Source organism: Lates calcarifer, unplaced genomic scaffold (assembly GCF_001640805.2).
Source record: "Lates calcarifer isolate ASB-BC8 unplaced genomic scaffold, TLL_Latcal_v3 _unitig_253_quiver_1910, whole genome shotgun sequence".
NCBI classification, from domain to species: Eukaryota; Metazoa; Chordata; class Actinopteri; family Centropomidae; genus Lates; species Lates calcarifer.
This window is the reverse complement of record NW_026116287.1, coordinates 1-27278: the sequence shown is the minus strand read 5'-3', so window position 1 is coordinate 27278 and position 27278 is coordinate 1. Positions and strand designations below refer to the sequence as shown.

Below are 27278 nucleotides of genomic sequence, written 5' to 3'. Positions count from 1 at the left end.
CAACAGACTCTATCAGCTTGACCTATTACATGCCCTACTGCCTAAGCTAATGATAATACAGTGTTATTTTGTTACGAAAATGGCGAGCAGAGCCGACCTGATAATCATGACACTAAAACTTCTGAGAAGCAGCACGTGGAAGTGTTTTGGATGGCAAAGTCACAAATAAAGATAAGGCTAATTGTCGACTTTATCAAAGGAAACTGCTTCAACAACAATGAATCTGCAGACTCACCTGCTAGCTTACCATCCCACTGAGACAGCAGAGGCAGCACAGACGAGGAGAGCAGTGCCAAGTGTACGGCCTCATTTTACTGCATATTATTCAGCACACTCAGTTCTAATTAGTTTGAACAACTGTGGGTTATTTTAATTCATTCAATGTTGATTTTGAAGTGACAGTCTTACAATATACATGCTACAGTTACAGAATTAGATTTCATGTCCTGAGAGCAGGGCTGACTCCACAGTGGAGCCTCCAGGTAGACTCCTCTCATTACTGCACACACTCCTCACTTCTCTGCCACACTGAGAATGCAACTGACTTGAAGCAGTATGAACAGTATGTGTATGTATATGATTGGTTGTCTTTTATGTGTTTTTAATAATAATAATTTATTTTTATTCATTTAGTTTGCTTCAAGCATGTTGGTCTGACAATAAGGCTTTGTACGTGTGCTGCTTATGTCTCTACCATTTCAGAAACTGGTGACATTTTTGTCACCATCATTGTTTTGTCAACATTATACTTGTGGCTAATAATCTAGGGGGTAATCTTTGACAGTGATCTCTTGTGGGACATGATTACTGTAATGCACTGCTCACAGGCTTTCGCAAGAACCTACAATTTATTTATGTGACTTCCTGTAGAAAATATTGTTTTTTATAGACTTATTATAGACTGACACCAGGCCTGTGTCTGTGACTGCTGAGGTGTTTTGTATCTCTTACCCTTGCATATTCAATCTTGAGTGTACAGCATCCAGCGTAAATGTCAGCTCCATTCAGCGCAGCTTTGGCCTTCTGAGCACATTGAACTGACTCAAACCTGAGGTTGTGGCATTAAGGAAAGAACACTACAAATTCCAGCAGCACACAGCTCCACACAGAAGGTTAAGATACATGTTCCCACATTAAGTAAGGATACTCTACCATGGCCTGGATCCCATTTCGTTTAAAGATGACAATCCTTAGCACACTGCCGATGGGGTTACACACAGTGTACAGAACATCCTGGACCAAAATGCAAAAAAGAAAGAAATTCAGGATTCAACACAATCTGAAAGTTTTTTTAATGCTGCAGTATATCTTAACATGCCACTGTGCATTGCATGAATTCCATAAACATTGTGCAGAAATAAGAAAGAAATGAAACCCCATGTTTGTTTGAAAATCAATAGATAAATCCTTTTTTTTTTTTAACTTTTGTTTCAAAAAGTGACTCAGACATTTGAACACTCATATAAAAAGCTTGAAAATTTCAATCAACAAAAACTTTACCTCCAGACAAGATGATGATCAAAACTCAAAACTTCATAATAGACTGACAAAGTAGCACTACTTCAATAAGCGATAAGCAATTGACAATGAAGGAATCCTAACCTAAAAAACAAGCTGAGCAAACAGCCTGCAGCCCCTTATTGATGTCCTGTGTCTGACAAAAATGGCTGGAAAAACTTTTACATTTTAAACTTGAAACTATTTTATTTGTTTTTTTCCAGTTTTAATTATCAAGTCTGTTTATCTTGGAGAGGGGGAGACCTCTGAGGAGAATTCAGCTCCAGCTAAACTATGAGCACTGAAGGAATCTTATCCTACAAATGAAATGCAATGAGATATAGGAGTTGTTTAATGATGCAATCAAGCCAACTACTTCTGCCACCCAGTTGGACATTATATCACTTGTGGAAAACCCTGTGGAAGTGGTTTTGGCTTTAAGAAGTCAGACCTCCAGCAAGCTACAGTCTTCTGCAAGGTTTGCAAGAAAATGGTCACAGCTATAGGTGGCAACACAACCAATTAGTTTCACCAAAGGAAGCAAAACACAGACACAAGAATCACGAAACCCAGAAGTCGTGTGAGGACCAGAGTTTTTCTGTTGTAGCGGGTCATGTGCGGTCAAAAAGTATTTTTTTGTCATATCATCTTGAATATTGTTGCCACAAATTACCCTGAAATATCATGATATTATTTTAAGGCTATATCACCCAGCCCTAGTGAGCGGAGATTTTTGTTGTGAATAGTGTGAAATTTGATCAGCTGTGTCTACTTCACAAAAACTATTATGTTGAATGTAAATATACATTCAGACCACATTGATTATATAATTTACATTACAGGACTTAGGACAGATGGTTACTGCTTTTAAGAGAAACCTGAAAAATTAGTGAAGAAACAGGATGACAATACCCCCATCCATAGGGCAAGGGGGGTCACTGTGTTTGATGAATACGAAAATTCTGTGAATAATATGCTATGGCCTTCGATCAGACCTCAACCCAGTTGAACACCTAGGAGAAATTCTGGGCCAACATCTTAGACAGTGCTCTCCACCACCATCATCAGACAAAACACCACATGGAGTAGTATCTTTTGTAAAAATGGTGTTCTATCCCTCCAGTAGAATTCCAGAAACTTCCATCTATTCATCCATTATCTATACCGCTAATCCGTAAAGGATCGTGGGGGGATGGAGCCTATCCCAGCTGACATTGGGTGAGAGGCAGGATACACCCTGTACAGATCGTATTGCAGAAACTGAAGCTGTTATGGTGGCACATGGTGGCCCAACGCCTTACAATATATAAACACACTATGTTCTGTAGTTTGTTTGAGAGAGAGAATGTGACAGACTGGCAGATGAATTAAATATTACATACTCTATACTGACAATGAAATGTTTATACATTGAATCAGGAGTTACCTGAAAAGGTCAAAGCACATTTCAGTCCAGTTACAACAAATGACCAAGTTTTAAGACTTTTCAGTGTATTCTTATATATTCCAGTCAGCCATTAAAATTTAGTGATAGACTGATATGTTTTTTTCAGGGCCGATACCAATACCAATTATTAGTAGTCAAAGAGGCCGATAACCGATATTTGGAGCCAATATTCATTTGTAGTAAAAGTGAAAATACTGGTGTCAAAATTTTGAATGATACAAACTCCAACACTGAACTTTGTTTAAATGCCTTTAAGCATATGTTTATTAAACAGCTTTGCAGATTTGCAACATGTTAAAGGTTTTTTTATTTTAGACAATAGACATCTTTGTTTTAAAATTCTAACAAAAAGTGCAGGGAGCTCCCAGGCTCAGCAGCATGTCTTATAAAGTTAAATGAAAACTTAATAAATAGCTCCCTAAAGTTTTCTACAGTAAATAAAGTTTTCCAAAAGTTCAATATAACTGAAATGTTATTTTATCTTTCACTTGTCTTTGTTTTAAGTTCAAACAAAAACAAAGGGTGCAGGGAGTTCCCAGGGTCAGCAGCATCTCTTATAAAGTTAACTGAAATTTTAAAGAAATAAATAAACAGCTTCCTGAAGTTTTATAAAGTCAATAAAACAAAGGTTTGCACAGAAATGTGAGTCTCAAATCAATTAGTCCCCATTGAGCAGCAGCAGATTGTGGTGCAAACAGCAGAGTTGTTCAGTGTGTGTGAGCACTGTGCATGCACAGCTCTCACTGCTGACTGGCTGTTGCCGTGGCTCTGTGTAAATGGACTGTAAATGGACTGTACTTATATAGCGCTTTTCTAGTCTTTTCGACCACTCAAAGCGCTTTACACTACAGATCACATTCACCCCATTCACACACATTCACACAGCACATATTCTATATATTAATGTGCTTTTCTAAACACATTCACACACATTCACACCGATGTGAAACACACACATCGGAGGCAATTTGGGGTTCAGTATCTTGCCCAAGGATACTTCGGCATGCAGACTGGAGGAGCCGGGAATCGAACCAATTGTGTGTAACCAATCAGATGGTGCTGTGGGTGGGACAATGCTGGAGACAGAGTAGTGACTGCTAACAGAGAGGCTCAGCTGCATCAGAGCCAAAATGACCGAGTTTTAAATTGATCTCTTATTGGCTGTCGGATTAAAAAAACACAGCCGGTGCCGATATGCATAAAAAAAGCCGAATATCAGCACCAATAATCGGCCCGGCTGATAATCAGTCTATCCCTATTAAGAATTTACTGGTGGGGACTTGAAACTAGCTGCAGATTAACCCATTACATTGAATATATTTCCCTTCTGTTTTTTATTGTAAAAGTTACACTATTATTATTATGTAGTGCAACTTAACTTCCTCTGTAGAGTTAATGTTAATATTGTGCTGATAATCAGCTGTATTCACTAACAATATAACAATACATAAATACATCTACATACAGTAGATGTAAATGTACGTGTGTGTATGCATGTGTGTTTACCGTGGTTATAGGGTAGAGGGGGTTCTGTATGGACAGCAACAGGACCTTGTTGCCACTGTTGGGGTTGTCAGCATTGGTAGGCCGGGTGATTCTCTTGGATGTGGAGTAGTTAAAGTATGCCTGTTGGCCTAATGAACAGATGGATGAAACACATATGAACACATACAGTCTTCTACAGATAAGCATGTCTAACTAATCAGTCTCATCTGTAAGTTTTCACAATGAAAAGCCTGAGAATCAAACCTGCAATGTATACTGGCTCCTTCGCTCCACAGGACACACAGCGGTCAGCACTCTCCACAGCTGAGAACTCCACTAGAGCCTGACGTTTGAATGGCATCATCATCACATAACTGAAAACACAAACATAAACATTAAGATAGGACATACACATGCTGATAATTGAGCTCTTTTCCACAAAATGGCCTTTCACTAGAAACACATCGCCTCCTGTGCTAGCCAAGGTGTGTGTGTATGTGTGTGTCTTTTACACCATACTTTTCCCTGCAGCTTCATTCAAGTAAATGAGAGGTTAATGAATACTGCATCATGCAGGGAGTGTTAATAATGGAGAAGGAATCATTTAGAGTGGAAACTGCACTATCACAAAATGTTTCCTTCAATTATTCAGGATCTGTAACTATCTTTACACTAAAGCCACTGAAGCTGAGTGTGGTTTATTACACCAGATCACTGTGTGCCCCACAAATGTTTACTCATGTTCAAATAATAATAAATAAATAAGTATAGTATAATAGGATTGAAAAAAACAGTTCTGAGAACGTCCCCACTGGTGTAAAGGATATTGCCTTGTAATGTTCCCAGACAGTCCAGATATGGAGCTCTTTATGGGAATGTTATTTGGTGGACTCTCTGGGAATGTTCAGTGGACCCTTCCCACTAGAAATTGCACATTTCCAGAACATTCCAAGAGCATCCCTGCTGATGTAAAGCACATTGCCTTGTAACTACGTAGAGTTCTTTATAGGTAGGGGGATGTTATTTGGTGGACTTTCAGGGAACACACAGGACGTTCAGGGGTCTCAGGACTTTTAGGGGTTCATTACTTAAAGGACGTTCCCTGTAGATCCACTTTCTACACTACTTTAGAGGGAATTTCCATTTTGGTTATTTTAGGTCCTCTAAAGGTAATGCAAAAGGTCCTTTAAATGTTGTGCAAATATTATGGCAACATAGTGTAGAGACTGGGAGGGAGCATCCTACAGAAATAGTCCCCTTAACGTTCCCTCCTATATCAGCTACTCACCTGGACTCCTGCATTTTTGCTCTTGCTACATCAAGAAATAACATGAAAATAATGACTTGGGTTTAGTCATTCTTACTAATATTATATGTTAGAAGTTAAACAGGACTTCCAGCTCCTCAAACTAATGATATGATCAGCTGATTATTTCTCATCATCCCTGATTACACTAAGTGATGTTTCTTTTTCCTCACAGAAAATCTTTAGCTGAGTACAGACACTGGCTTGCAGGGACATCACATCAAATAACTGATGGAATCAATGTTAATTAGCAGCTAATACAGCTAATATAATCTGAGGTATCCCCCGCCATTGTAGGGGATACACTGTGCACACACACACACACACACACACACACAGACACACACACACACACACACACACACACACAGAGACACGGTGGCTGCTGTCTCACCATATGGGTCCAAACTTCTCCAGGGCATCTATCAGGTCTGCTTCCACCACAGCCTCACACAGACCCCTGACATGGACCACAGGACTGGGAGATATTCGATGGGAGTCCTCGCCATTATCCTACAACACACACAGTTGACCAGTTTTATCAGGCTGATCTGCAGCTTGCTGCAAACCAGGGTTCCAAACACAGACATCTGTGGTGTAAAATGCAGGGTTATTTGGCAGAAACATTTTACCTGGCACAACTTTAGCCACAATGAAATGTGATGGCATACAGTAAGGTGCCGCAATGCCAATCGCATACATCCCTGGTACATTACTTTGTAACATGAACAACACCATTTTACTGTTCCCATTGTAACTATCTGAATGGAAGATACAATGATTAACACAATAATAACTTATTGCTGTCACCTTGTATAATATGTGGTAGAAAGAGGACTAGAAGTGAAAATCACAATTTTTATCATGATACAATATTATATCAATATAATGGACAACAATTACATTTGTCTGCTATGCAATTTCAATTCCATTCGATTCAGGAGCCAGCGATCAATACAAGACAATATTAACACAATCACTTCCATTCATATCAAATCACAAAAAGGAACTAAAATTTCACTGGACATCTTTATTCCTAAACCCAACCAGACATTTAAATGAAAAACAATCTTCTCTTTTAACATAAATAGACCTTTTCACTATAAAGTGCCACAGTCTGATATATTGAGCTTTACATTTTTCACATTCTATGTAAGGGACAAATGAAAGAACATTAAATTCCTATTTGCATACATCAAAGCAGAACATTGTGTAAACCTTACTCCTATCTAGAGCCTAAAACTACATATTTTTAGAACTTAGTAATACAGTAGTACAGTCTTCCTGGATCACAGTTACACACATCTTCAAATATAGGCTACATTTTTCCTCATCAGATTACCACTCACATTTTGTTTGGAGGTGTGCACGCTCAGGTGGAGAAAGACGTGCCAGGGGATTTTCAAAATAAAGGTGTGTCTTTCAAATTATTATATCGTAAGGGACTGTGCTGTTATATGTTATCTTAGTGTTGGGTTAGTGAAGAAACGCTGTTCAGATTGTTAAATTGAAGTACTGTTATTTGAGGGTTAATGAACATGTTTCCAGCTTAGACATGGGAAGCCTGTCTGTCATGTGTCATCTGTCAAAAGGGGCTGAAAGTGAGTCGATTTAGGTAGTTTGGGGTTTTTGTTATTTTTGTCAGTGCTGGCTACACAGGAGCCCACAGCAGCCTGTGTTATTGATTAATTAATAAAAGTTGTGACGAAACCAGCTGACGTCTCTGCGCTTGCTTGGCAAGGGACGTTACAGTAAGTGTGATGACTGATCGATGTTTTCATTTTGGGTCGATGCTATAAGATTGTTTTGTCACATTACTATTACCACTGTTAAGAATGATCTTTCAAACTCAATGGATCTTCATCACTGTTTTATAGATAACAAAATATTCATATTATTGATAATTATTGATAAGTATCAATATTGTTACATCCTAAAAAATCCATGGTCTGGTCATCATTTTTATGCTACTATGAAAACCCATTCCTACATGGCAGAGGGGGAAGAACAATAATTATTAACAAACTGTCCAGTTTTCGCAGTAGAACAGAAGATTAGCAGCATGAATGTGCAGCCAACAAATTTGCAGAAAAGATGTAATGTGAAACATGGAGCAGAATCTCTTGTGGAATCCAAACCAGAACTGAGGCTGTTTTGAGAGCAAAGGGAGGCCTAGTATTAGTGTGGTGTTTCCTAAGAGCATGGCTCACTGAATGGATTCACCATATTTACCATATGTGTTAGTAGTCCAAGACAGCTTCAGAAAAAAAATCAGTCTGGTTGCTAATATTTTTTATGCACAGCCAGTGCTTGAGTGGACCTTATGGCTAGTGCCTGGTTTTACAAGTGAAATGCCTCCCTGACCAGTTTTAAAGGGATGTAACTTATTTCACCAGTCATTTACTACACATCCAGCCTGTCAGTTTAGACTGACTGAGCAGAACAATAACTGACCTCTGTCAGTGCAAGTTTGAAGTATTTCCACATCTCCCAGTATTTAATCTTGAATAAATGTAAGACTGATGAAAAGCAGGAAATCACTGGTCGTTAAAGAGCAGCACAGCTGGCAAAGGCCCATGTTCCAACACAATGTGGTTCTTTTGGACTGTCAGTCATGAATATGGAGTATTCTTGAGGATTCAGAATCAGGACATGGAAATAAAGACAGGAGAGAGACAGAGAGACAGTGAGATTTCTCGTCATATACTCACACTTCTCTCCAATCTTTTCTTCTTATCTTGTTTATACCCCCAGACACTCTCTCCTTTTAACTTTAATCTCCTCGCTCTTCTGCTTATCTCATTCTCCTTCTATTATCTATCCCATCCCCCGTCTTCCCTCTTTTTGTCCTTCTCTTTCACATTGACATTCCTTTTAGTCTATTTATAGAGGCAGATGGCTCATCTGAGTGTTTGGAGAGGAAAAACAGGGCATGAGATGAACTTCTCTCTCTGCTGACCAGGCTGCTAGCTTCTGTGTTTTAAACACATTAGTATTATTTCTGTACAAATCTAACATTTAACATTTATAAACCATGTGTGTTCTGCCCATTATCCATTGCTGTAAATTCAGTACTTTGATACAGGGTTGATAACACTTTCTAAATACAGATTTCTATATATCTGATATAGTAAATAGGACAGTATGCAGCTTCAATTTCAGAGGAGGTTCTTTCTCATCTAATCCCATAAATTATGCAGACCACAAAACAGGCATTAAGTAAAAGAGCTATGCCTTCATACTGACTCAAAAACACAAACTGACTTTAACTGACATTTTGATTCCATTTGGATCTTGGTTTGGTTAAAAAAAATAAAAAACAAGTATACCAATAGGATGATAGTCTCCATGATGACCCAGTCTTACAGGGTTAATGCACAAACACCAACAATCTGTAGGTTTTCACTCCAAATAACAAAATTAAAACCTGCAGACTGTTAAACTTTAAAGGGATAAGGGAAACTGCAACATGCTTCACTGTAAATGCAAACATTGTCCTGACTAAAGCTAAAACAGTGCATTTAAACTTAATTCATACTAGTTTTTTATGTTTACTTGCTCACACTGAGTTTTCTGTACTTTTGATCAACAAACTTATTTCCTTTAATTCTATGTACATGGTTTAACTGAGTGTGTAGCTTGGTTTGCGGTATGAGACCTAAGTTACAGAACTATGTGCCCGCTTGCGCATGCCCATTTCCGGTTGGCGCGCATCTACCACTTTAAGCAGAGGCCAACTCGGGGAGCGGTCAAAGCCAGCACAGAAGGTGAAGTTGACTTCGGTAAGTAAAGCTTTTGTTTATAATCTTGTCAATATAATTTATTTTTTGGAATTTAGAGTTGTTCGAAGAAACCAGCCTGCAACTCCGGCTCTTCGACTTTCTGAGGCATTGGCATGTTAGCTTGTGTGTGTGTATGTGTACATGCGCGCACGTGTACACAGAGCAGACGTTAAAAATTTAGCAGCAGTTCAACGTGAGTGAATCCGAATAAAAGTGCTTTGACTCGGTCTAAACGACCTGAAACGAGCCCCAGTGTGTTGTAAATCTGCAGCATATCTCCACCTGTTGCTGCACCAGCCCTACTGTCTGTTAGCTGCTGGATTAGCGCGCGCTGCTAATTTAGCTGTTTTCTTAACCAGTTAATTTAAGGCTGTGGAGGGAGCGGCTCCGTGCTTCACTTACAGGCACCAGAAGTCAGTGTCAGGTGCACTCATGCTCGTGCTGGGGTTTAAACCCTGGCTAAAGTCAGTCCGGAAGCTGTGTGTGACGTTAGTTAAGTTAAAGTTTGTTTGTAGTTTGTAGACACAACATTCAAACTGAGATCCTCTTCTCTGGCTCAACTGTACATGCCCCTGCCCCTTACAGCAGTCAGACCTGACCCAGTAAAGAAAAGGGAGTACAGTGCTGCAGCAACTGGCGTGTTAGATTTCAGCTTCTGTTAACTTGGGTTATGGGGAAAAGCACTGTAACACCTTCAAATGAAATTATGGACACAGATGTTGAAGACCTCTAGATAAAATATAATTTGACTCTCACTCAATAATTACAGTATTTTGTTGAATTCTGACACCTTGCTCTGGCTAGTGACTTAACCCAGTTTGTTTTATTTCATGCAGTGGTATGAGAACCTGGTAAATGAAAAACGAACACAGAAGAAAGTCCAGGTGGGTAATGCTTTCATTCAGAAATTTGAAAATGCTGGTTATAGTGATGCTGATCTTTAAGTAATACATTTTGTCTGCATAAGGAGATTTTCATAGACACTGCTGTCTGTTTTATTGCACAAATTTGAAGACTATTGAAACAAAATTGATGACATGACTGTTAAAATTGTACTTAATAATAGTGATAGTAATATTTGTGATGCAGAGAAATTGTGGAAGAACAGCCTGCAGTCAAAAGGATGATGGAACGTTGGCCTGTGCTGTTCACACAAAGTCAGGTATGGTCCACCTACACTTGCACTATACTGAACCACACCATAAGTAATCATCATTTTCATTGTAGATTACTCTTTTCATTAGATTATTTTAATGATTAATTGATCATCTAGTAGACCTAACATTAAATGACTAGCATGGTGGAGGAAACAATTCCTTGGATGTGTTTATTTTTTGTTGACAGAGTTGCCAGTAAAAACCTCAAGAAAGACTTCTATGAATCTCTGGACCACCACACCACCCGTCTCATTGACCTCTTCAAATCCAGAAAAGGAGTCCTAGGCCAATCACTTGATCGCCTCCTCCAGCCAATCTATACACAAGTAAGTGATTCTTCATCATTATCACCTTATAGTAGTGAGCTTATTTGTGCTTGAGGTAGTCAAAGGGATAGTTCTACATTCTGGCAAATACACCTATTGTCATAATAATAATAATAATAATAATCTGCATAGTCATATGAGTAGGTACATTACCTTTAATTGTCAGTGCCTGTTGTTTTGAGATCTGTGGGGTAGAGACGCTGATGCTCAGTGAACACAGCAGGGTGACGGCACAGGTCCCTCAAAACTCATCAAATACACGATCCAACAACTCCAAAGCGCTCTCATGGACAGGTTGTGACTTGCCCGTTCACCACGCTATGAAATAATAATGTTATGAGTTGTTTTCAAGGCAAATGCATAGCCAGAACTGGAGAAGCTGCACCAAACGTGCACCCCACCCATCTGGAAAGTAGTTTCAGCTATGCATTTGCCTTGAAAACAACTCATAACATTACATTACATTAACGTTACATTATTATTTCACGGATTATTTCACAACAGGTACTGATAATTAAAGTTAATGTACCTTTAAATAATAACACATACTGTTGTAGAAGTAGTAGTAGCAGCTATAAGAATAATAATATATATAATCTACTACTTACACTACTATAGTACAAGTAATTATTTAACTACCTCAAGCACTTGGAATTCAATGTTGTAACCTGAGCACACTGCCTGTCGTAGTCTGATTGTTTTTTGTCATTTTTTCCATGAGACATCACCACAACACGCACTGCTGTCCTACAGTGTCTTCCCCTGTATCTTGGAGATAATTCCAGCGAATTCTTCCTCAGCTGCTCAGTAAGTACATTTATAATAATGATCATAATACCATCACACAGCGCTTATTTTATGACATCATCAGACCTCAGGTTTAGTTCTCAGATTTTTCTCAGAACTTTCCAGCCTCACAAGTCTTTAGTTGCTTCAAGTCCTGCAATGGGCATAACAGCATGACACAACACAGTCTCAGACAGAATAGTAAACTTTGCTAAAACTCAGGTCAAGTTAGGTATTACAGCATGTATTCATGTATGTATTATACTTTGCAAGCCAAACGTGTTTAAGTGGGGATGTCACACACTACACAACACTAAACAGCTATTCACTTTGATTACAACAGTGAACACACTATAACAGTGGGTCATAACATCCTGCCTACATTCATTTATTTTTATTTTGAATGCAGGATTCAGACACAGCAGCTGACTTCACCCAGGTGCCTGTTGGGGTTCTTAGAATCATGACTGAGGACACACCACCATCGATTCACAGCATTGCCATCATCCTTGAAGGAAACATTGTCATTGAGAGTGAGCATGATGGGCCTCAACAATTAAACCAAAAATTATACTCTCCATATTGTATTCTCAATAATTAAGAAAATAGGTACAGAGGTACAGAACACAGTGAGAATGACCCCTCTCACAAAAAATCTGAATCCTTACAATGACTGTCAAAAGAATAGCAGTGGGGGTTTTTGTTTGTTTTTGGGATCGGTCTTATTTTGTTTCATACTCATCTGGCTCAGTATTATGAGTGCACAGTTACTGCTCCCTCATAATTGCAGAAAGGGAGCACCTCCTGTACTTGGGGGCCAACAGTAAAAAAAAAAGTTAAAGACCAAAAGTAAAGCAAAGTATGTACTGAGATGTATGCTTTTTGTATTTGTTCACTGTTTTTCACATTTGCGATTGGAAAGCATAAAAATATGTAAAGGCAGCAGAAGACATCCTTATGTAGGTCACATGATCCTGCCATCAGTGCAGGTGTTAAGTAATGTCCAGTGAGTAAAAACTGTTGAAAATGAACATAAAGTATGTTAAGTATTAAAATGTAGCGTACATCTGCAACACAGGTTGAATATTTGTCAGAGTTGTTAAATTGCTAAGCGCTGATTTGCTGCTGCTTGGAAGATATATGTACAAGTTCAGTGGAGGTTTTATTCAGGTTTTAAACTTTTACAGACTAAATGTTGCCAGGTCTGTTTGTTGCTGTGAGACATTCAGGAAAGTGTCGAGTGTGAATCGAGAGCCTTCTGTTAGCTTACACCCAGACCAATCAGCACACCTCACACACACTCATTGTCACTCTTAAGTCTCACTCATTCTGTTGTTTACAAATGCAGACAAAATACATTTTGGTGTTCATAATGCCATTTTGTGAGTCTTATTTTTTAAGTTAGATAAACTAAGGTATGTTAAATGAATTTACTCACTTACTTTGACACATTATATTCATTTCATGTGACTTATCTTTATTGAGTTCCTGTCAACTTTATTGAAGTGGATTACACTAAGATACCCTAAGTGTAGTGTATTATAAATTTGAAGTAATGCCCACTTGTTTTGGCAGAAAATATTAAGTTAATTTGACTCAAAGTATTTGAGTTGTAACAACTTGATTTAAATTTAACTATACTGAGATACATTAAGTGCTCACAACTTCAAAAAAAGTACAGCCTACTTAATTGTAATAATTTCACTGTACTTCACACAGTTAAGTTTGTTTACTTACTTTTCCCAAGGTAATCGGTTTCCTCATTTTTTTTTAACTAAACTCTATTTGTTAGAATTTACAGTGTTGTTGCTTCACATAGTAGGTTAGGTACATTGAGTGTATAACAGTGATCATCATGCACCACATCTGGCCCGCCAAAGGTTCCCATACAGCACACAGAATATTAATAAATTCAATAAATGTGAGGAGGAAAAAAATCTGTTCTGGTATTTATTAACAGCCACCACAATATCAGATACTGTTTTTTTAACCATTCCAAATTAATAAAATCTTGAGTCACTCAGCCCCTCCTTGCCCAGCTTTCTTTCTCTGTCACGTACACCCAAACACAACAGACCTGTCTGTCAAATGACTTGGCCTGAGGAGGCACAAAGATAGTCTAGACCAGAGGTAGCAGAACACTAACCATAAGCTGAACAGTCCAACCAATGGGATTAGTTATCTAGTTAATCATTTTGAATACTTCAAGGCTTCAAACAGTGCTGCTGTGGCAGCTGAAGCAGTGTCAGGGAGAAAGACAGGAGTCTGCTTAGAAAAGCCCTTGGACAAATGTGGTTGATGATCCCTGGTGTAGAACATTTTCCTTGCCTTATGTTTAACTGGGGGTAGCCAGTGTGCCCTATGAGCTACAGTCATACAATAAGGGCTGCATGTAAAGGAACTTAACACCACCAGAAAATCTTGTTTTTGCTGCAGCAGTGTCAGTCTACAGTGTTGGGTGTGGTTACAGGGCAGGACAGTCACTGTACATAATTCCTACAGAAACTGTTGCCACATGCTTCTCTAAGGGTAGCTGTAATATGCTTGTTGCATAGTTTTAGGATGGTGAATTAGCTATTCCTTTTTTTGTGTGAAAGGGTGGAGTGTGGAAATCATTTGTTTTTTGCGGGATTATTTCTCCCAGTAATTCCATTAACAATATCATCAATTCCACTATACCTTTATGTGTGTTTTACAAGAAAGTGTTGTTTTTACTACAGGGACTATGTAACTCCTGAGTTTTCAACATGGACATTTGTATTTTTGTGTCATATGGTATCTTTTTCTTCCAAATCTCTATGTTCAAAGCTGGCAATGTAGTCTGAAATATCATATCTCAGTATGTACTGCAGCCTGTAAAACACCCACAGCCACCATCTTCTCACTGCTCTCAGTCTGACACAAAGTCATGCTCTTAGTCATCAGCTCATACACTAATACAAAAAGCTAGCACTTTACTTCCCCTGGCAACAGGAATTAAAGTGCTTCTGGTTAGGGTTTAGAACAGAGTTTAGATCTGAGGACTGGAGAGCCTGCTTTCTCAATAATAACACTAGGTAACACAAATGTTGTTCCTGGATAGTAAGTGTTATTTCTTAATTGCTTATGTTGTAAAAGTATGGAAAATGGCCATTGTTCTCTTCAAACTTTGCTTTTGTGACCTGGATAATGAAATTTAGACATTAACCTATTTTCTATGTAACAATGGGCAAATGTGCTCATTTTCAATTCACATAAGGTCAAAATTAAAAAAAAGATATGAATCAAGATTTACATGTATTTATAATAAAGTTACACAACCCCCATGTTCCAAAAAAGCTGGAAATGGGCAAGAAAAAACTGGGAAAGTGCAATGCTCAAAAAACACCTGGAGCATTCCACAGGTAAGTGGTAACAGGTGATAGTACTGTGACTGGGCATAAAAGGAGCAGTCCTGAAAGGCTCCGTCATTTACAAGCAATGATAGCCCAAGGTTCTCCACTTTGTGAAAGACTGGGCAAATAGTCAGTTTATGAACAACATTTCTCAACGTGCAATTGCAAGAAATGAAAAGATTTCACTATCTACAGACCATAATATCAAAAGATTCAGACAATCTGGAGAAATCTCTGCATATAAGGGGCAAGGCTGAAAACCAACACTGCCTGATCCCTCAGGCACTGCATCAAAAACCGGTAAAATTCTGTGATGGATATTACAAGTGGGGCTCAGGAACACTTTGTAAAACTATTGTCAGTTAACACAGTGCATCACTGCATCCACAAATGTAAGTTAAGGGTCTTTCACAAGACAATGCCAAATCACATTCTGCATGAGTTACAACAGCATGACTCTTGATGTGTTTGATCACGCAGGTATGTTGGGAAGCTGCACCATTGTGATCAATTACCAGCAGGTAATTCTTTCCATCCAGGCACAACAAGTCAGTCCCAACTTTCTGCCATCACTCATTTGGTATGTCAGTGATTGTCATGGACTCTTTTGGCTGTTTTGCTTGATATTTCCATTTGATATTTGTGACCATCCTGTCCATATTGATTCCTTGCCAATAAACAGCTGTTCTGGCCCTCCTCTTGCATCTTTCCATACCTAGGGTGTAAGGCTGAACAATTTTGGTTAAAATATTGTGATTAAAATTTGATTTGTAATATAATTTTGAATGTCTAGCTTCAGTCCAGGATTCACTATATACACATTTAAAACAAGTGATGGAGCATTATGAAAATATATGAATCCAAAATGTATTTATTCTAACAATAAATGGTATAGAACATACACATAATGATCCATAGAACAATTCTTACAAAACAAACAGTAGCACTACGTTCGCCTGCCTTCTCTGCAGTAACGTTACATCGGTCAAACTGCTGCCTGTGGTGATTTTTCAAATGCTGATACACTGAGGGGGAATGACAGGAGACTGACAGGCACACAGAGAGTCTGTAGAGACAGACACAGCTGATTAAAACTCTACAGGGTTTGTCCCAGTAGAAAATACAGAATACAAATACAAATCTAACTTAATTTATTTCATTTCCGTTCATTCTACCATTTTCTCTCATTTTCTCTTCCTTCTCGGCTCAACCAGGTATTCTGCAAGCAGCAATCATTTTCCCACAGCTGGACACCACTACAAAATATGTATAGCAGAAACACTGCAGATAAAATTGGCATCTTGGTCACAGCTCAGTTATCACTCTGACACTATCAGCCGGTTTTAACACGTCATAACAGCGGTTTTCACTTTAGCTTTGTCTTCTTGCAACAGGCACACAGGTAGAACATGACACCAGAGTGGAGAGTATCGGAGCGACTCACATTGCCTGCATTGCTCTCCCCTCCGTTTTCATCAAGTATCTAACTCCACAGTTAGTTTTGTGGTTAGGTCATTTTAAGACAAGATGGTGGTTGTAAAGTTTACAGCCTGTAGCTCTGTTGCTCCTGCAATGCTCTGTGTGTGAACTGTGAGACGGCTAAAAAAGTGTAAGGATGCATTCACTGACTCTTGGTTGTATAAATAGCATTAATTCAAATCACGATTTCATTTCAATTTCGATAAATTGTTCAGCCCTACCTAGGTGCCTTTTCACTATCTCTTTTCTCAGTGATTGAGGAATGACAATCTATCTACTGTCGATCTACATGATAATACTCTAGTTAGTGATCTAATGATCTTTTTTTTTTTACATTTCACCTTGGTAAATATCACTTGCATTAATCCCATCATTCAACAACTCCTCCAATTTCATATAAACACACTTGTAGCTGGATCAGTACACAGAGTGAACAGAACCAGTTGAAAGCTGGTTTCATGATACAGGTTATCCAGGATGGCTGATGTTAGGCTTAGTAAGCCCAGGAAAGCCAGACTAAGTTGAACCCCAGCTTTGAAGAATGCAAAAATCCTTGCAAAAGTCTTGTATCATATTGTCAGAACTCTAATCCAGATAACTTGGTTATCAGTGTACAAAGAACAGAGCTCTAGACTCTGAACTCTATTGCCAAAAATCACAAGAGTCTTTCTAGCAGATTTGCAAGACTGTTCGTCAGCAATGCAAATGCTAATGAACTGATGTTTGGCAGTCATAATGTTAGTCATAGTCACCATTCGTCTCTTTCTGCAGGTATTTCTGCCTCTGGAGCTGTAGAGTCTGATCTGTGATGACAAGTCTCCTGCTGTTCCTACAACTCCACTCAACACCTGCTGCTAGAATTAGAAATGACTTATACTGCTATTAGTTGTATTGCTATGTTAACAGTTAATACTTTAATTATCACAACTATCATTACTACTACTGTATTACTGGCATCACTACATTTTTTACATGGAACCTGTGTTATGCTATGTTCTTCTCTCACTATTCTCTACCCCCCCCATCCTTTACCCAACCGGTCGAGGCAGATGGCCGCCCACCCTGAGTCCGGTTCTGCTCGAGGTTTCTGCCTCTTAAAGGAAGTTTTTCCTTGCCACTGTCTCCTAGTGCTGCTCATGGTGGATCTGTTGGGTCTCTCTCTGTAAATACCTATTTTAAAGAGTACGGTCTAGACCTGCTCTATATGAAAAGTGCCTTGAGATGACTTTTGTTGTGATTCGGCACTATATAAATAAATTGAATTGAATTGAATCTTAGTGTTTTTTGTTGCAGCATTACAACATCTGCTACAAAGCACAACAATAAGCAGAGCTGAGGCTCTATTTATTTTTGGTTTTGCAAGTATTTTGTCACGAACCAAAGTAGTGGACAAATTAAAATGTGGCTTAATGATGGTACTAGACGAAAAGTCAGAGGATCACCAAAGTTATCATAATTCATCCTGAGATGAACCAAAACTCATTGCAATCCATCCAATGGGTGTTTTTTCACTTAAAAGCTAGAAGTCAAGCACCACCAGAATCATTAAGACACTTCCTCTGCATCTACATCCATTATCTATACAGCTTATCCTTAAGGGTCGGAGGTGGGCTGGAGCCTATCCCAGGTGACATTGGGTGAGAGGTGGAGTATACCCTGGACAGATCGCTGGTCCATCGCGGGGCCAACACATAAACAACCAAGGATTCACACTCACATTCACACCTGTAGGCAATTTAGAGTCACCAGTTAACCTGCATGTCTTTGAATTGTGGGAAGGAGCCAGAGTACCCCGAGTACCCAAGCAAGAAAAAGGAGAGCATGCAAACCTCCATACAGAAAAGCCCTAGGGTTCGAACCCAGAACCTTCTTGTTGTATGGTAACAGCGCTAACCAGTGCACCACCATGACCCCCACTTGGGATGAATGTCAATCCATCTAATAGTTTAGATAGTACTCCAGTCAGTACCAAAGTGGTACTGACACAGCAACACGGTCATCCCTAGAGCTACACCACTAGCTTGGCCAAAAATCACATCTATAATTGGTCTTTCTCTGTACACTCTGACCCACCAGTGGCCAAGGCTGGGAGACCTACTCCTTTTCCATTGATAAGGTGTGTTTAATGCATGCCAGAAACCAGGTTATGTTGAGAAATCAGGTTACACAGCAGAAAGGTGTTTACATGCTCTGTGGTAACCTGGTTCCTGTAAAATCAACACAGACATGCAGTAGTACTAACCCCAATCTTACTATTTAGTCAAGTGATACAAGCTACAACAAATGGGTATTTATTTGTGTGACACTGATGAATTTGGATTGGTGGAAACAATCCAAATTCATCAGTGAAACAACAGGCTCTGACATGAGAGTATATGAACTGGAATTTGGAATTTGGAATAAAACAATGCACTGCTACAAAAAGAAAAATCTCTTATGTCAGATGCAGACTATTAGAAACCTAGGTGACCAAGAAATCAGCTTTGTCTAGCAGAAGTCTAACTGGGGAAATCAAGTTTCTCCAATCTCCTTCCTTGGTTATAGAAACTAGGTTTTGTTGTTTAGATGACATTTAAGAAATAACATTAGTGCAGAGAGCTAATTGTAATTAGGTTACAGATTGGTGGATTTTTGTACAGTAAACTACACAGATCTGAATGTAAATCAAATTACTGCTGAGCCAGCTAGACCATACTTAACAAATCTAACAAGCCCTCTGTAGCAGGCCTAAGTTCTCAAGGGGTCTTTGAGGTAGGTATGAGGGTGAAGATCTAATAGCCAATGAAGGCTTCATTAGATGTCTGAATTTTTGTTTTTATTTGTTTTTATTCTGTAATTTATTCTGTTGTTTCTTCGTTTTGTGATCTTGTGTTAAATTGTAAAGCACCTCAATGTAGCTTTCTGACTTTAAATAATGGTTGAGAGAACAAACATCTCTAAGTAGCCCATCCATCTTCTTAATCAACCTCTAATGATCAGATGACGTGTGCATGTGTGTGTCTCTACGCAGGCTTGTGCATGTGTGTAATTGTGTATGTGCATGCATACCTTAGTATGTGAAAACTACATGATGATTACACAGCAAGGTGATACCACCTTCACTCAGGACTTGAGTGTGTGTGTGTGATTGTGTGTGTGTGTGTGTGTGTGTGTGTGTGTGTGTGTGTGTGAGGGAGAGAGAGAGAATATGCCACTCTGATATCTTTAGCATCCTGTAATGGTGAGATAAAGAGAAGGGAAACACAGTGAAGCGCGGTTGACAGTGATAGCCACATGTATACGTTACATCCTTATACTGGGCCCGTACTTCTCTGCTTACTCTGCTGGTTATTCATCTCTGCAGATAGAGGCATGTTCAATGCACATTTATCTCTATCTGTTGCTATCACATACATACACATACAGATCCACAGCAAAGCACAGACCCTGTTGTTTGGGGTAAGCTGCATGATATAATGATACCAGAGGAGAGGAATAGGGCTAGCCTCCCTGCCAGCAAAGCCACTGTGGCAGATTAGTGCATGTAAAAAAACGCTGATAATTCTTTCGGACATTTAGGGTTGACGTCTGTTCATCTACGATCTACAGAGACAACGGTTGTTGGAGCTTTTCTTGCACTTCATCTGATGAGTTGTCAACCTGTCTCCCCAGCGGCTCTTCCGCTCCTGTGTGCAGACGCAAACGCAGAGATGCACATGAAACAGGAAGTGACGCGAGAGAGACGCAAATGAAAATGATCTTTTAATTAGTACTTGCCATTCTTGGGAGGGCAGGGGTTCCCGTTGGCAGGGCAGGCTGCACTCCCAAGACAATGGTAGGGGAAAAACTGCATACTGTTGAGTAAAGTTATACTGTAGGGCTGTATTTTTTGTTAGTTACCTTATTACTCATGTTAATGAGATTTGAATTATATGTTCTTATTTATAGAACTCTGGTTTTCACTTTGGCTCTCCTGAATTGTTCTCCATTAGGTGACAAAAACGTCATTTTCAACCAAACATCAACTGACACCAATTAACCCTGTATTTAAGAGAGGCGGGAGGCACAATACAACACTATGACAAATAATCTGAATGTTTATGTCTACTGCAGATAAAGTGACAAAAACTGCACCTGCTACATGACAAATCAAATCTTATCACCCAGTCAGCCTTGAGTGTATTGAGTCATTTGACAATTCATTAATGTTCAAGTTCACAAACAATTTCATCACGGTTTCACTTCTCTGTTGTCCTTCTGGTACTTCCACATTTAATGATACGTGAGATCTGAACATGACAGTTACTGAAACAAAGATGATGAAAATCAAACTTAGTCAATTTATAACTGAATTACCAAATGAAATACTACAAAATACTCATGCATTTCTTTTCACTTCCACAGGTCTTAGCCTTCTATAATGCAAACTGTGAACTAAGGCTGTCACTCTTTCAAAAAAATTCAAGATCCACTGAACTTGAAATGCCCCGCCTCACCCTCTCAATCATTATTGTCCTTACTTTATTTATCTGCTGCTCTGCTCATATGTGCTGCTTTCACTGTCTCAGTGGGTGAGTCTGCAGATTTATTGTTATTGGAGTGTAAGGTAGTTACCATTTACAAGCAACAACATTTACAAACATCAACAAACCTTATCTTTGATTGTGACTTTTCCACCCACAGTGTAGAATCCAAAACACTTCCACATGTGGCTTCTCAGATGTTTTGCTGTCATGATTGTTCACTCAGGATGGCTGTGCTTATGAAACTGAAAACTCATTTGTATGCAGCTTTACAGGAATGTAAGGCTATGCAGGACTCCAGATTGCAACCAGTTGCAAATATGTCCCAAACCCCATTCTAGGGTCGGCTCTAGTGTTTGTTACACATTGTTTTATTTGTGGCAGCCAACTGACCACCACATGTAGATTTTCTATTTGATCATTCATGCTGTTTGCTGCTGTTAAACTGCTAGCAAATTGCTAGCTAAAAGGATGTATGTCTGTCTGTATGTAGTCTGATTATCTTTCCACGAATCCAAGACTGGATATTGGAAGACTGGTTATCTGAGTTACCATAGTCCATCTGTCAGCTCCAACCGTTCTGGCCCTTCTCCTCTGACTGTTCTCATCAACCAGATGTTTCCACCCACAGAACTGCCACACACTGGTTGGTTTTTTGGTTGTTGTTGTTTTGTTTTTGGCATAATTCTATGACAAAACTCTAGAGACTGTTGTACATGAAAATCCCAGAAGGTCAGCAGTTTCAGAAATACTCAGACCACCTGGCACCAACAATCAAGCCATGGTCAAAGTCACTGAGATCACATTTTTCCCCATTCTGATGTTTGATGTGAACTGAAGCACTGCACTGCTGTCACACAATTGGCTACTTGGAAAATTGTGTGAATAAGCAGGTATACAGCTTTTCTTAATAAAGTGCTTGGTGACTGTATGGCCGTCTAGTGATGCAACTCAATCCAGCAACAGAAAAATCTGCCTAAATGATAATGTTTGCCCTTTCCCTTCTTCCACGACTGCGCTGTTGGTGACAAGGCAGCCACTAATTCTTTTTACTTTTAATTTTCAAAAGAGCCCTTTTGGCTAATGAAAAAAAAGCAAAAAATAAGCAATTCTATGTAACATAAAATCCAACATATAACTATATTATTTATATGGCTGTCTGCCTTCAGTTTCTAAACCACAAATGTTTCTTTTACTACTTAAGCTCGCTGCCTGTAAAGACAGCTCTACATGTCAATCTTTAGATTAAATCTTTATGTAATAATAGCAAGAGAATCTGAACTGTAGTCAGGTGCACTTTTGTGTTCAACCTGGTATTCACTGAATAGTATGCAGAACAGTAGCAACGTTACATCTTATCATGTATGAAAAAATATATATATAAGCAACAAAATGTCACATTTTGTGCAGTACTATGATTTTGATGCAGTGTACTATGCAGTAAACACAACACTGATGGATATGCTTCACCACATCCCAGGAGAGTAATGAGTAATAATATGGAGCATTAATGAAAGCTAGCTTTCTTTCTGAAAAACACTACACAAAACTACTGTAATTAGAATAACTGTGGTACAGATTGAACTCGACTGGAGTGGAAATGATAGTGTAAATTAAGGCAGTGTATTGGACTACTGTTTTCCAGGGGTCATTCACAGTAAATAGCAGTTTTTAGCCTTTAAATATTGATTTGTGCTCTAGATATCAATCTGCAAAATGTCGAGCTACTTCTTTAAAGCAATCAGGCAAAACAATGTCAGCTGGACATTCCTGTAAATTAACTGAATCCTAGGACACACGCTTTTTTTAAAAAAAAAGTTGATTTTGTTATAGTACCCACAAATCCCAAACTGTCCTTCCAACCTGCCAGCAGTGTTCAAGGACACATTATGTGAGCCTGGCACAGACATGTCAGGCAGATACAGAAACACATAAATTTGTTGCTCTTCAGTTGCATTTTTGGCAGAGGTGTGTTCACTAATGGTGAAGTGTCATGTTCCACAGGACCTGTATTACTAAAATAGTGTTACCACCAAAAACTACAGCCCATTTTAAAACATGAAATAGGCTATGGAAGCTACGACATGTAGCATGAGATCATTTCCTCCTGTGTTCATTTTGCATTGCGCTTTGTCTCTTGTCTTTATGAAATATGATACTGGTACCAAGTGCAATTTATGAGTAATCAAACTAATTTCAAGGATTAACTTTGACCTCAAATTGTCAACACGTTCATCATTACATTACTTTACTAATTGGAATATGGGCTTTCTGTAGCCTAAGTGTGCAGTGTGCAGGAATATTAGGCTACAAAATCATAATAACAAAAACAGTTCAGGCAGGGCTCAAGATTAGCAGATATCTTAGAGTCAAAGAACTAAAACTGGGATCAGAATATCACTGGTGACTTATCCTTTTCACTTTCCAACAAGAAACGTTCACAGTTCCTCCAAACAGAGGCCCTTCCATGTGTTGTGAAACTCGCGCAACTCAGTGTGCTGAAAAACATTTGCAGTCCCACTGGTGAACTGCAGTGTAAGGAAATAAGGGGCTTCATTTAGCTGAACCCAAACTAAAGATGTCCCAACAGCATTTTATACGTAAGAAGCCGTTTTAGTTTTAAAAGATCCACAGTTCGTTATTAACATTTTCTAGCCTACGTCCTGTTTGTGATGAACAATGCTGACATCCAGTAACCCGTGTGTGTGTGTTTGTGTGGTAGGAGGTAGCTCACTCACTGACTAAATGACAGCAGCAGCAAACGCAAGACGCGCGCACACGCACGCGGCCGTCTGTGATGCTGTGATGCGGGGTATCGTTAGATAATATTTTTTGCTCGCCTTACCCTCCGTCCTGCGCCGTACTGGCTGGAGCTCCACCGGGCCCGGTTGTCGGCCACTGATTCTCCGTTACCGGGCAGTGAACCGGAGTCCGAATCCTCTCCCTCCTCCAGCTCCTCCCCCTCCTCCCTCTCCTCCGTTTTCAGCCGCTTTGCCGCCCTTCCGTACTCCCCTTCCTCACGCTGGCCGATTCCTTCCTCCGTCGACATGCTCGCGGCTGCGGCGGACCTGTTGGAGAGCGGGGCCGTGTCTGGAGCTGGTCAGACTGACACATCCATGTCAACAGCTATGCTGCAGAGTGTCCTCGATAAGCAGCCTCCGTTTCTCTGTCTATGTCTCCCTGTTTGTTTTTTCCTGTCCCCGTCTCGCTGATGTATTCTCGGTCCCTGTCGCTCCTGAATACCACTGATTTTCTGTGTAGAGGTGTGCGTGGACTGGATTCATCCCGCCCCGTGCTCTTCTTTCATTGGTCAGTCTGTTCCTGCACCTTGGAGATACAGTGTGTGATTGGCCGATGTTGATGCGTCAACAGGCAGCTCTCCACGCTCTGCAGAGGAGTACAGAGAAGGAGCAGACAGGGGAATGGTGGGCTAGGTAAAACCAGAGAAGGCGACACACTTAAAATTGCAGAGCACAGGAAAAAGGACACACACACACACACACACACACACAGAGAGAGAGAGAGAGAGAGAGAGAGTGAAAGAGAGTGCGAGCATTTTATTTGCTGCATTATTAAAACTGGGTAAATCTCTTTGTCATACATCGTGTCTGGCTTATTTTTTCACAAGTCATCAGTAGGCCTCACCACAGACACCAACTTTGCTGGAATTCCTTTGAATATTGTTCTATATTGATTTCCATGCCATGTAAATAGCAAAGCACAATACAGAAAACAAAATGAGGGAGGTGTATTGCATTTCAGTATTGTTCAGAGGACAGCAACTTAGATTTGAGACTGTTTAATGCAAAGAACTGTCGTTAGTTGCACTTGTGTAGGGTGCAAGGGAGCTCAATGGCAGTGTATTGTCAATGCCATTAGTGAAAAACAATCAGCTGTTCAATCACACAGTAAATGCTGGATCCTAAAATTCCCCAAACACAACGTAACAGTATCTTTTCATCAGATCCTCCTTGCCTGGTAAATGCCCATATCTTTCAAACTTTGAGGCCTCAGTTTGTACCTCAGGCTTTCTGTTAAAAATGTGAAGTCATCAAGGCCATTTTTAGGCTGCACACAAGCCTAAAAAGCCTGAGCCAGAGCCAGAGGCTTGCTTGCTCTGCCTCCTCAGCCAGCTCCCTGAGTATCCTCTGTGGGTTGACTCCAGTCACTCCCAAAGTCTTCAGGAGGTGCTGAACAGAGCCATGAGCATTTGCCAAAGTAACCAGACTACACAGAGGTTCTTCTCATGCTGTCAGGATTTGCTTCCAAATATGGTGTGATGTCCACTCTGCCCTCCTTAAGATGGCCAGCTTTGATCTTATCTGCTGCAAGAGTATTGTGAAGCCCATCTTCTCCACAGCCTTCTTAGAGATTGTCTCTCCTTCACTAGTTTCTATATCTTTCTCTCTTGCCTTAGACCATCCCTAGGCTAGTTCTTCTTCTACCAAAGCTCTCCATGCCTTCGTCATAAATGTGACTGCTGAAGGGTTGAGTGAAGATATTGATTGAAGGTTCTCCTGGCCTCCTTGTAGAAGCAAGCAGCGCAGCGCAAAGTATCATGGGCTGAGTTTGGGGCAATCGAGCACCATCGAATAAAATTCTTAATCGAGTCTAGGATGGTCACTGACAATAGACTTCTTACAGCATTTTGACAACTCGCAGCAGGAATATTACAGGTGGAATAAAGGTTGCTTTCCAGTTAAGTGAATGCTTACTCATGAGATGGCTTGCTGACACAACCACATGGTGAAGAACCATTGTTTTTAATAGCAGTTATTTTTTAGTTTTCCTTCTTTGGCGAGTTAAGTATCTGCTTTGTAACATATTGATAAACTGACGAGAAACTGAAAACTGCAGTTAAATGGAAAGATTCATTTTATTTATTAACACTTTTCCAAATCATCTGCCATGATACAGGACTATGTAATATATACATACCTTTTATTATACTGTTGCAGTTGGTTTAAAAGAAATCATCTTAACTAACTGTCAAATATAACTACAACCACTAATAGGGTTTTCAGTTAATGTTCACCTCAAACATCAAATGTGATCTCAGTGACCATGGCCATGGCCTGATTGCTGGTACCAGATAGAAAGGTTTGAGTGTTCTGAAACTGCCGGTCTTGTCAACAGAGTTTACTCAGAATGGTGCCAAAAACAAAAACATCCAATGAGTGGCAGGTGGGGTGGATGAAGTATGTATGATGCAAAAAACAGTGTATAAACTCATTTAAAACATTAATTAGTTAATTAATTATGTAATTAAGGTTGGCTGGTGCTAATTATGTCAAGTGATTTGATCTTGATATGTAAAAAGTGGAAGAGGGCACCTTTAAAGAGATCCTTTGATACACACTTGCAGAAATCTTGCAAGCTTAAAATGTGTCAGTGATGCAACATTTCATTTCAGTTAGTCAGAGATTCAAATAATACATTTGTGTGTCTGTGGTCTGACGGTCACAAGGTCATAGTCTGTGAACAAGCCTGTTGTGTTGAATTGTGCTTGTGTTCCTACATGCAGGTGCTTCTATCTATGTGTGTGTGGCTGTGCTTCTGTGGTCACAAACAGAATAATGCAATATAGCAGAGTCATTTCTGGTTCCTCCTTGTTCAACCCTGCAGACACACTTAATCTTTCTCTTTGTCTGTTATTTCCCACGCCGCCTGTTTTCACACCAACGCTGTGATTCAGATCAGCTTTCAAGTAGCGCGGCCTGTTGGACAAGACTGCAGGTGAAAGATGAGACTGTTGAAATGATCCTTTCATTTAATACATTCGAAACCATGTGATTCACACATACACATACATTTGTTCCACTATCCCTACGGGGACACTCATTGAAATTATGCATCTGCTAGCCACTTACCCTAACCTTAACCATCACAACTAAATGCCTAATCCCAACCCTTACCCTAATTCTAATCTCAACCTAATTGTAACCTGAACCCTAACCCTCAAAAAGCAGTCTCTATCCATTGGGAAGTCAATCTACGAGTCCCTGCAGTTTAATGTGTATTCAGGTTGGTCCCCTCTGGGATATAAGAATGAGGAACACATGCATTAAAAATGAGCAGGGAGCAAAGAGGATAATGATGTTAGTAATTATATCAGTTTATGTGCTTACAAAACTGAG

The 27278-nt window shown here is 39.6% G+C and overlaps 1 protein-coding gene and 1 long non-coding RNA gene across 2 annotated transcripts; one reads left to right on the top strand and one right to left on the bottom strand.

Annotated features, from left to right (window-relative positions):
• LOC108892941 (heterogeneous nuclear ribonucleoprotein L-like) lies at positions 1–24446 on the bottom strand. Its single transcript, XM_018690727.2, has 6 exons — positions 23987–24446; positions 6130–6248; positions 4694–4803; positions 4451–4578; positions 1148–1233; positions 1–1048 (listed from the first exon to the last, which is right to left on the bottom strand). The coding sequence occupies exons 1-6, from the start codon at positions 24188–24190 to the stop codon at positions 895–897; spliced, it is 801 nt and encodes a 266-aa protein (XP_018546243.1). The 5' UTR covers positions 24191–24446; the 3' UTR covers positions 1–894.
• LOC108892942 (uncharacterized) lies at positions 9389–12068 on the top strand. Its single transcript, XR_001962575.2, has 4 exons — positions 9389–9517; positions 10354–10401; positions 10607–11000; positions 11722–12068. It is a non-coding gene; the product is annotated as an uncharacterized LOC108892942 (long non-coding RNA).
• Positions 24447–27278: the final 2832 nt, after the last annotated feature.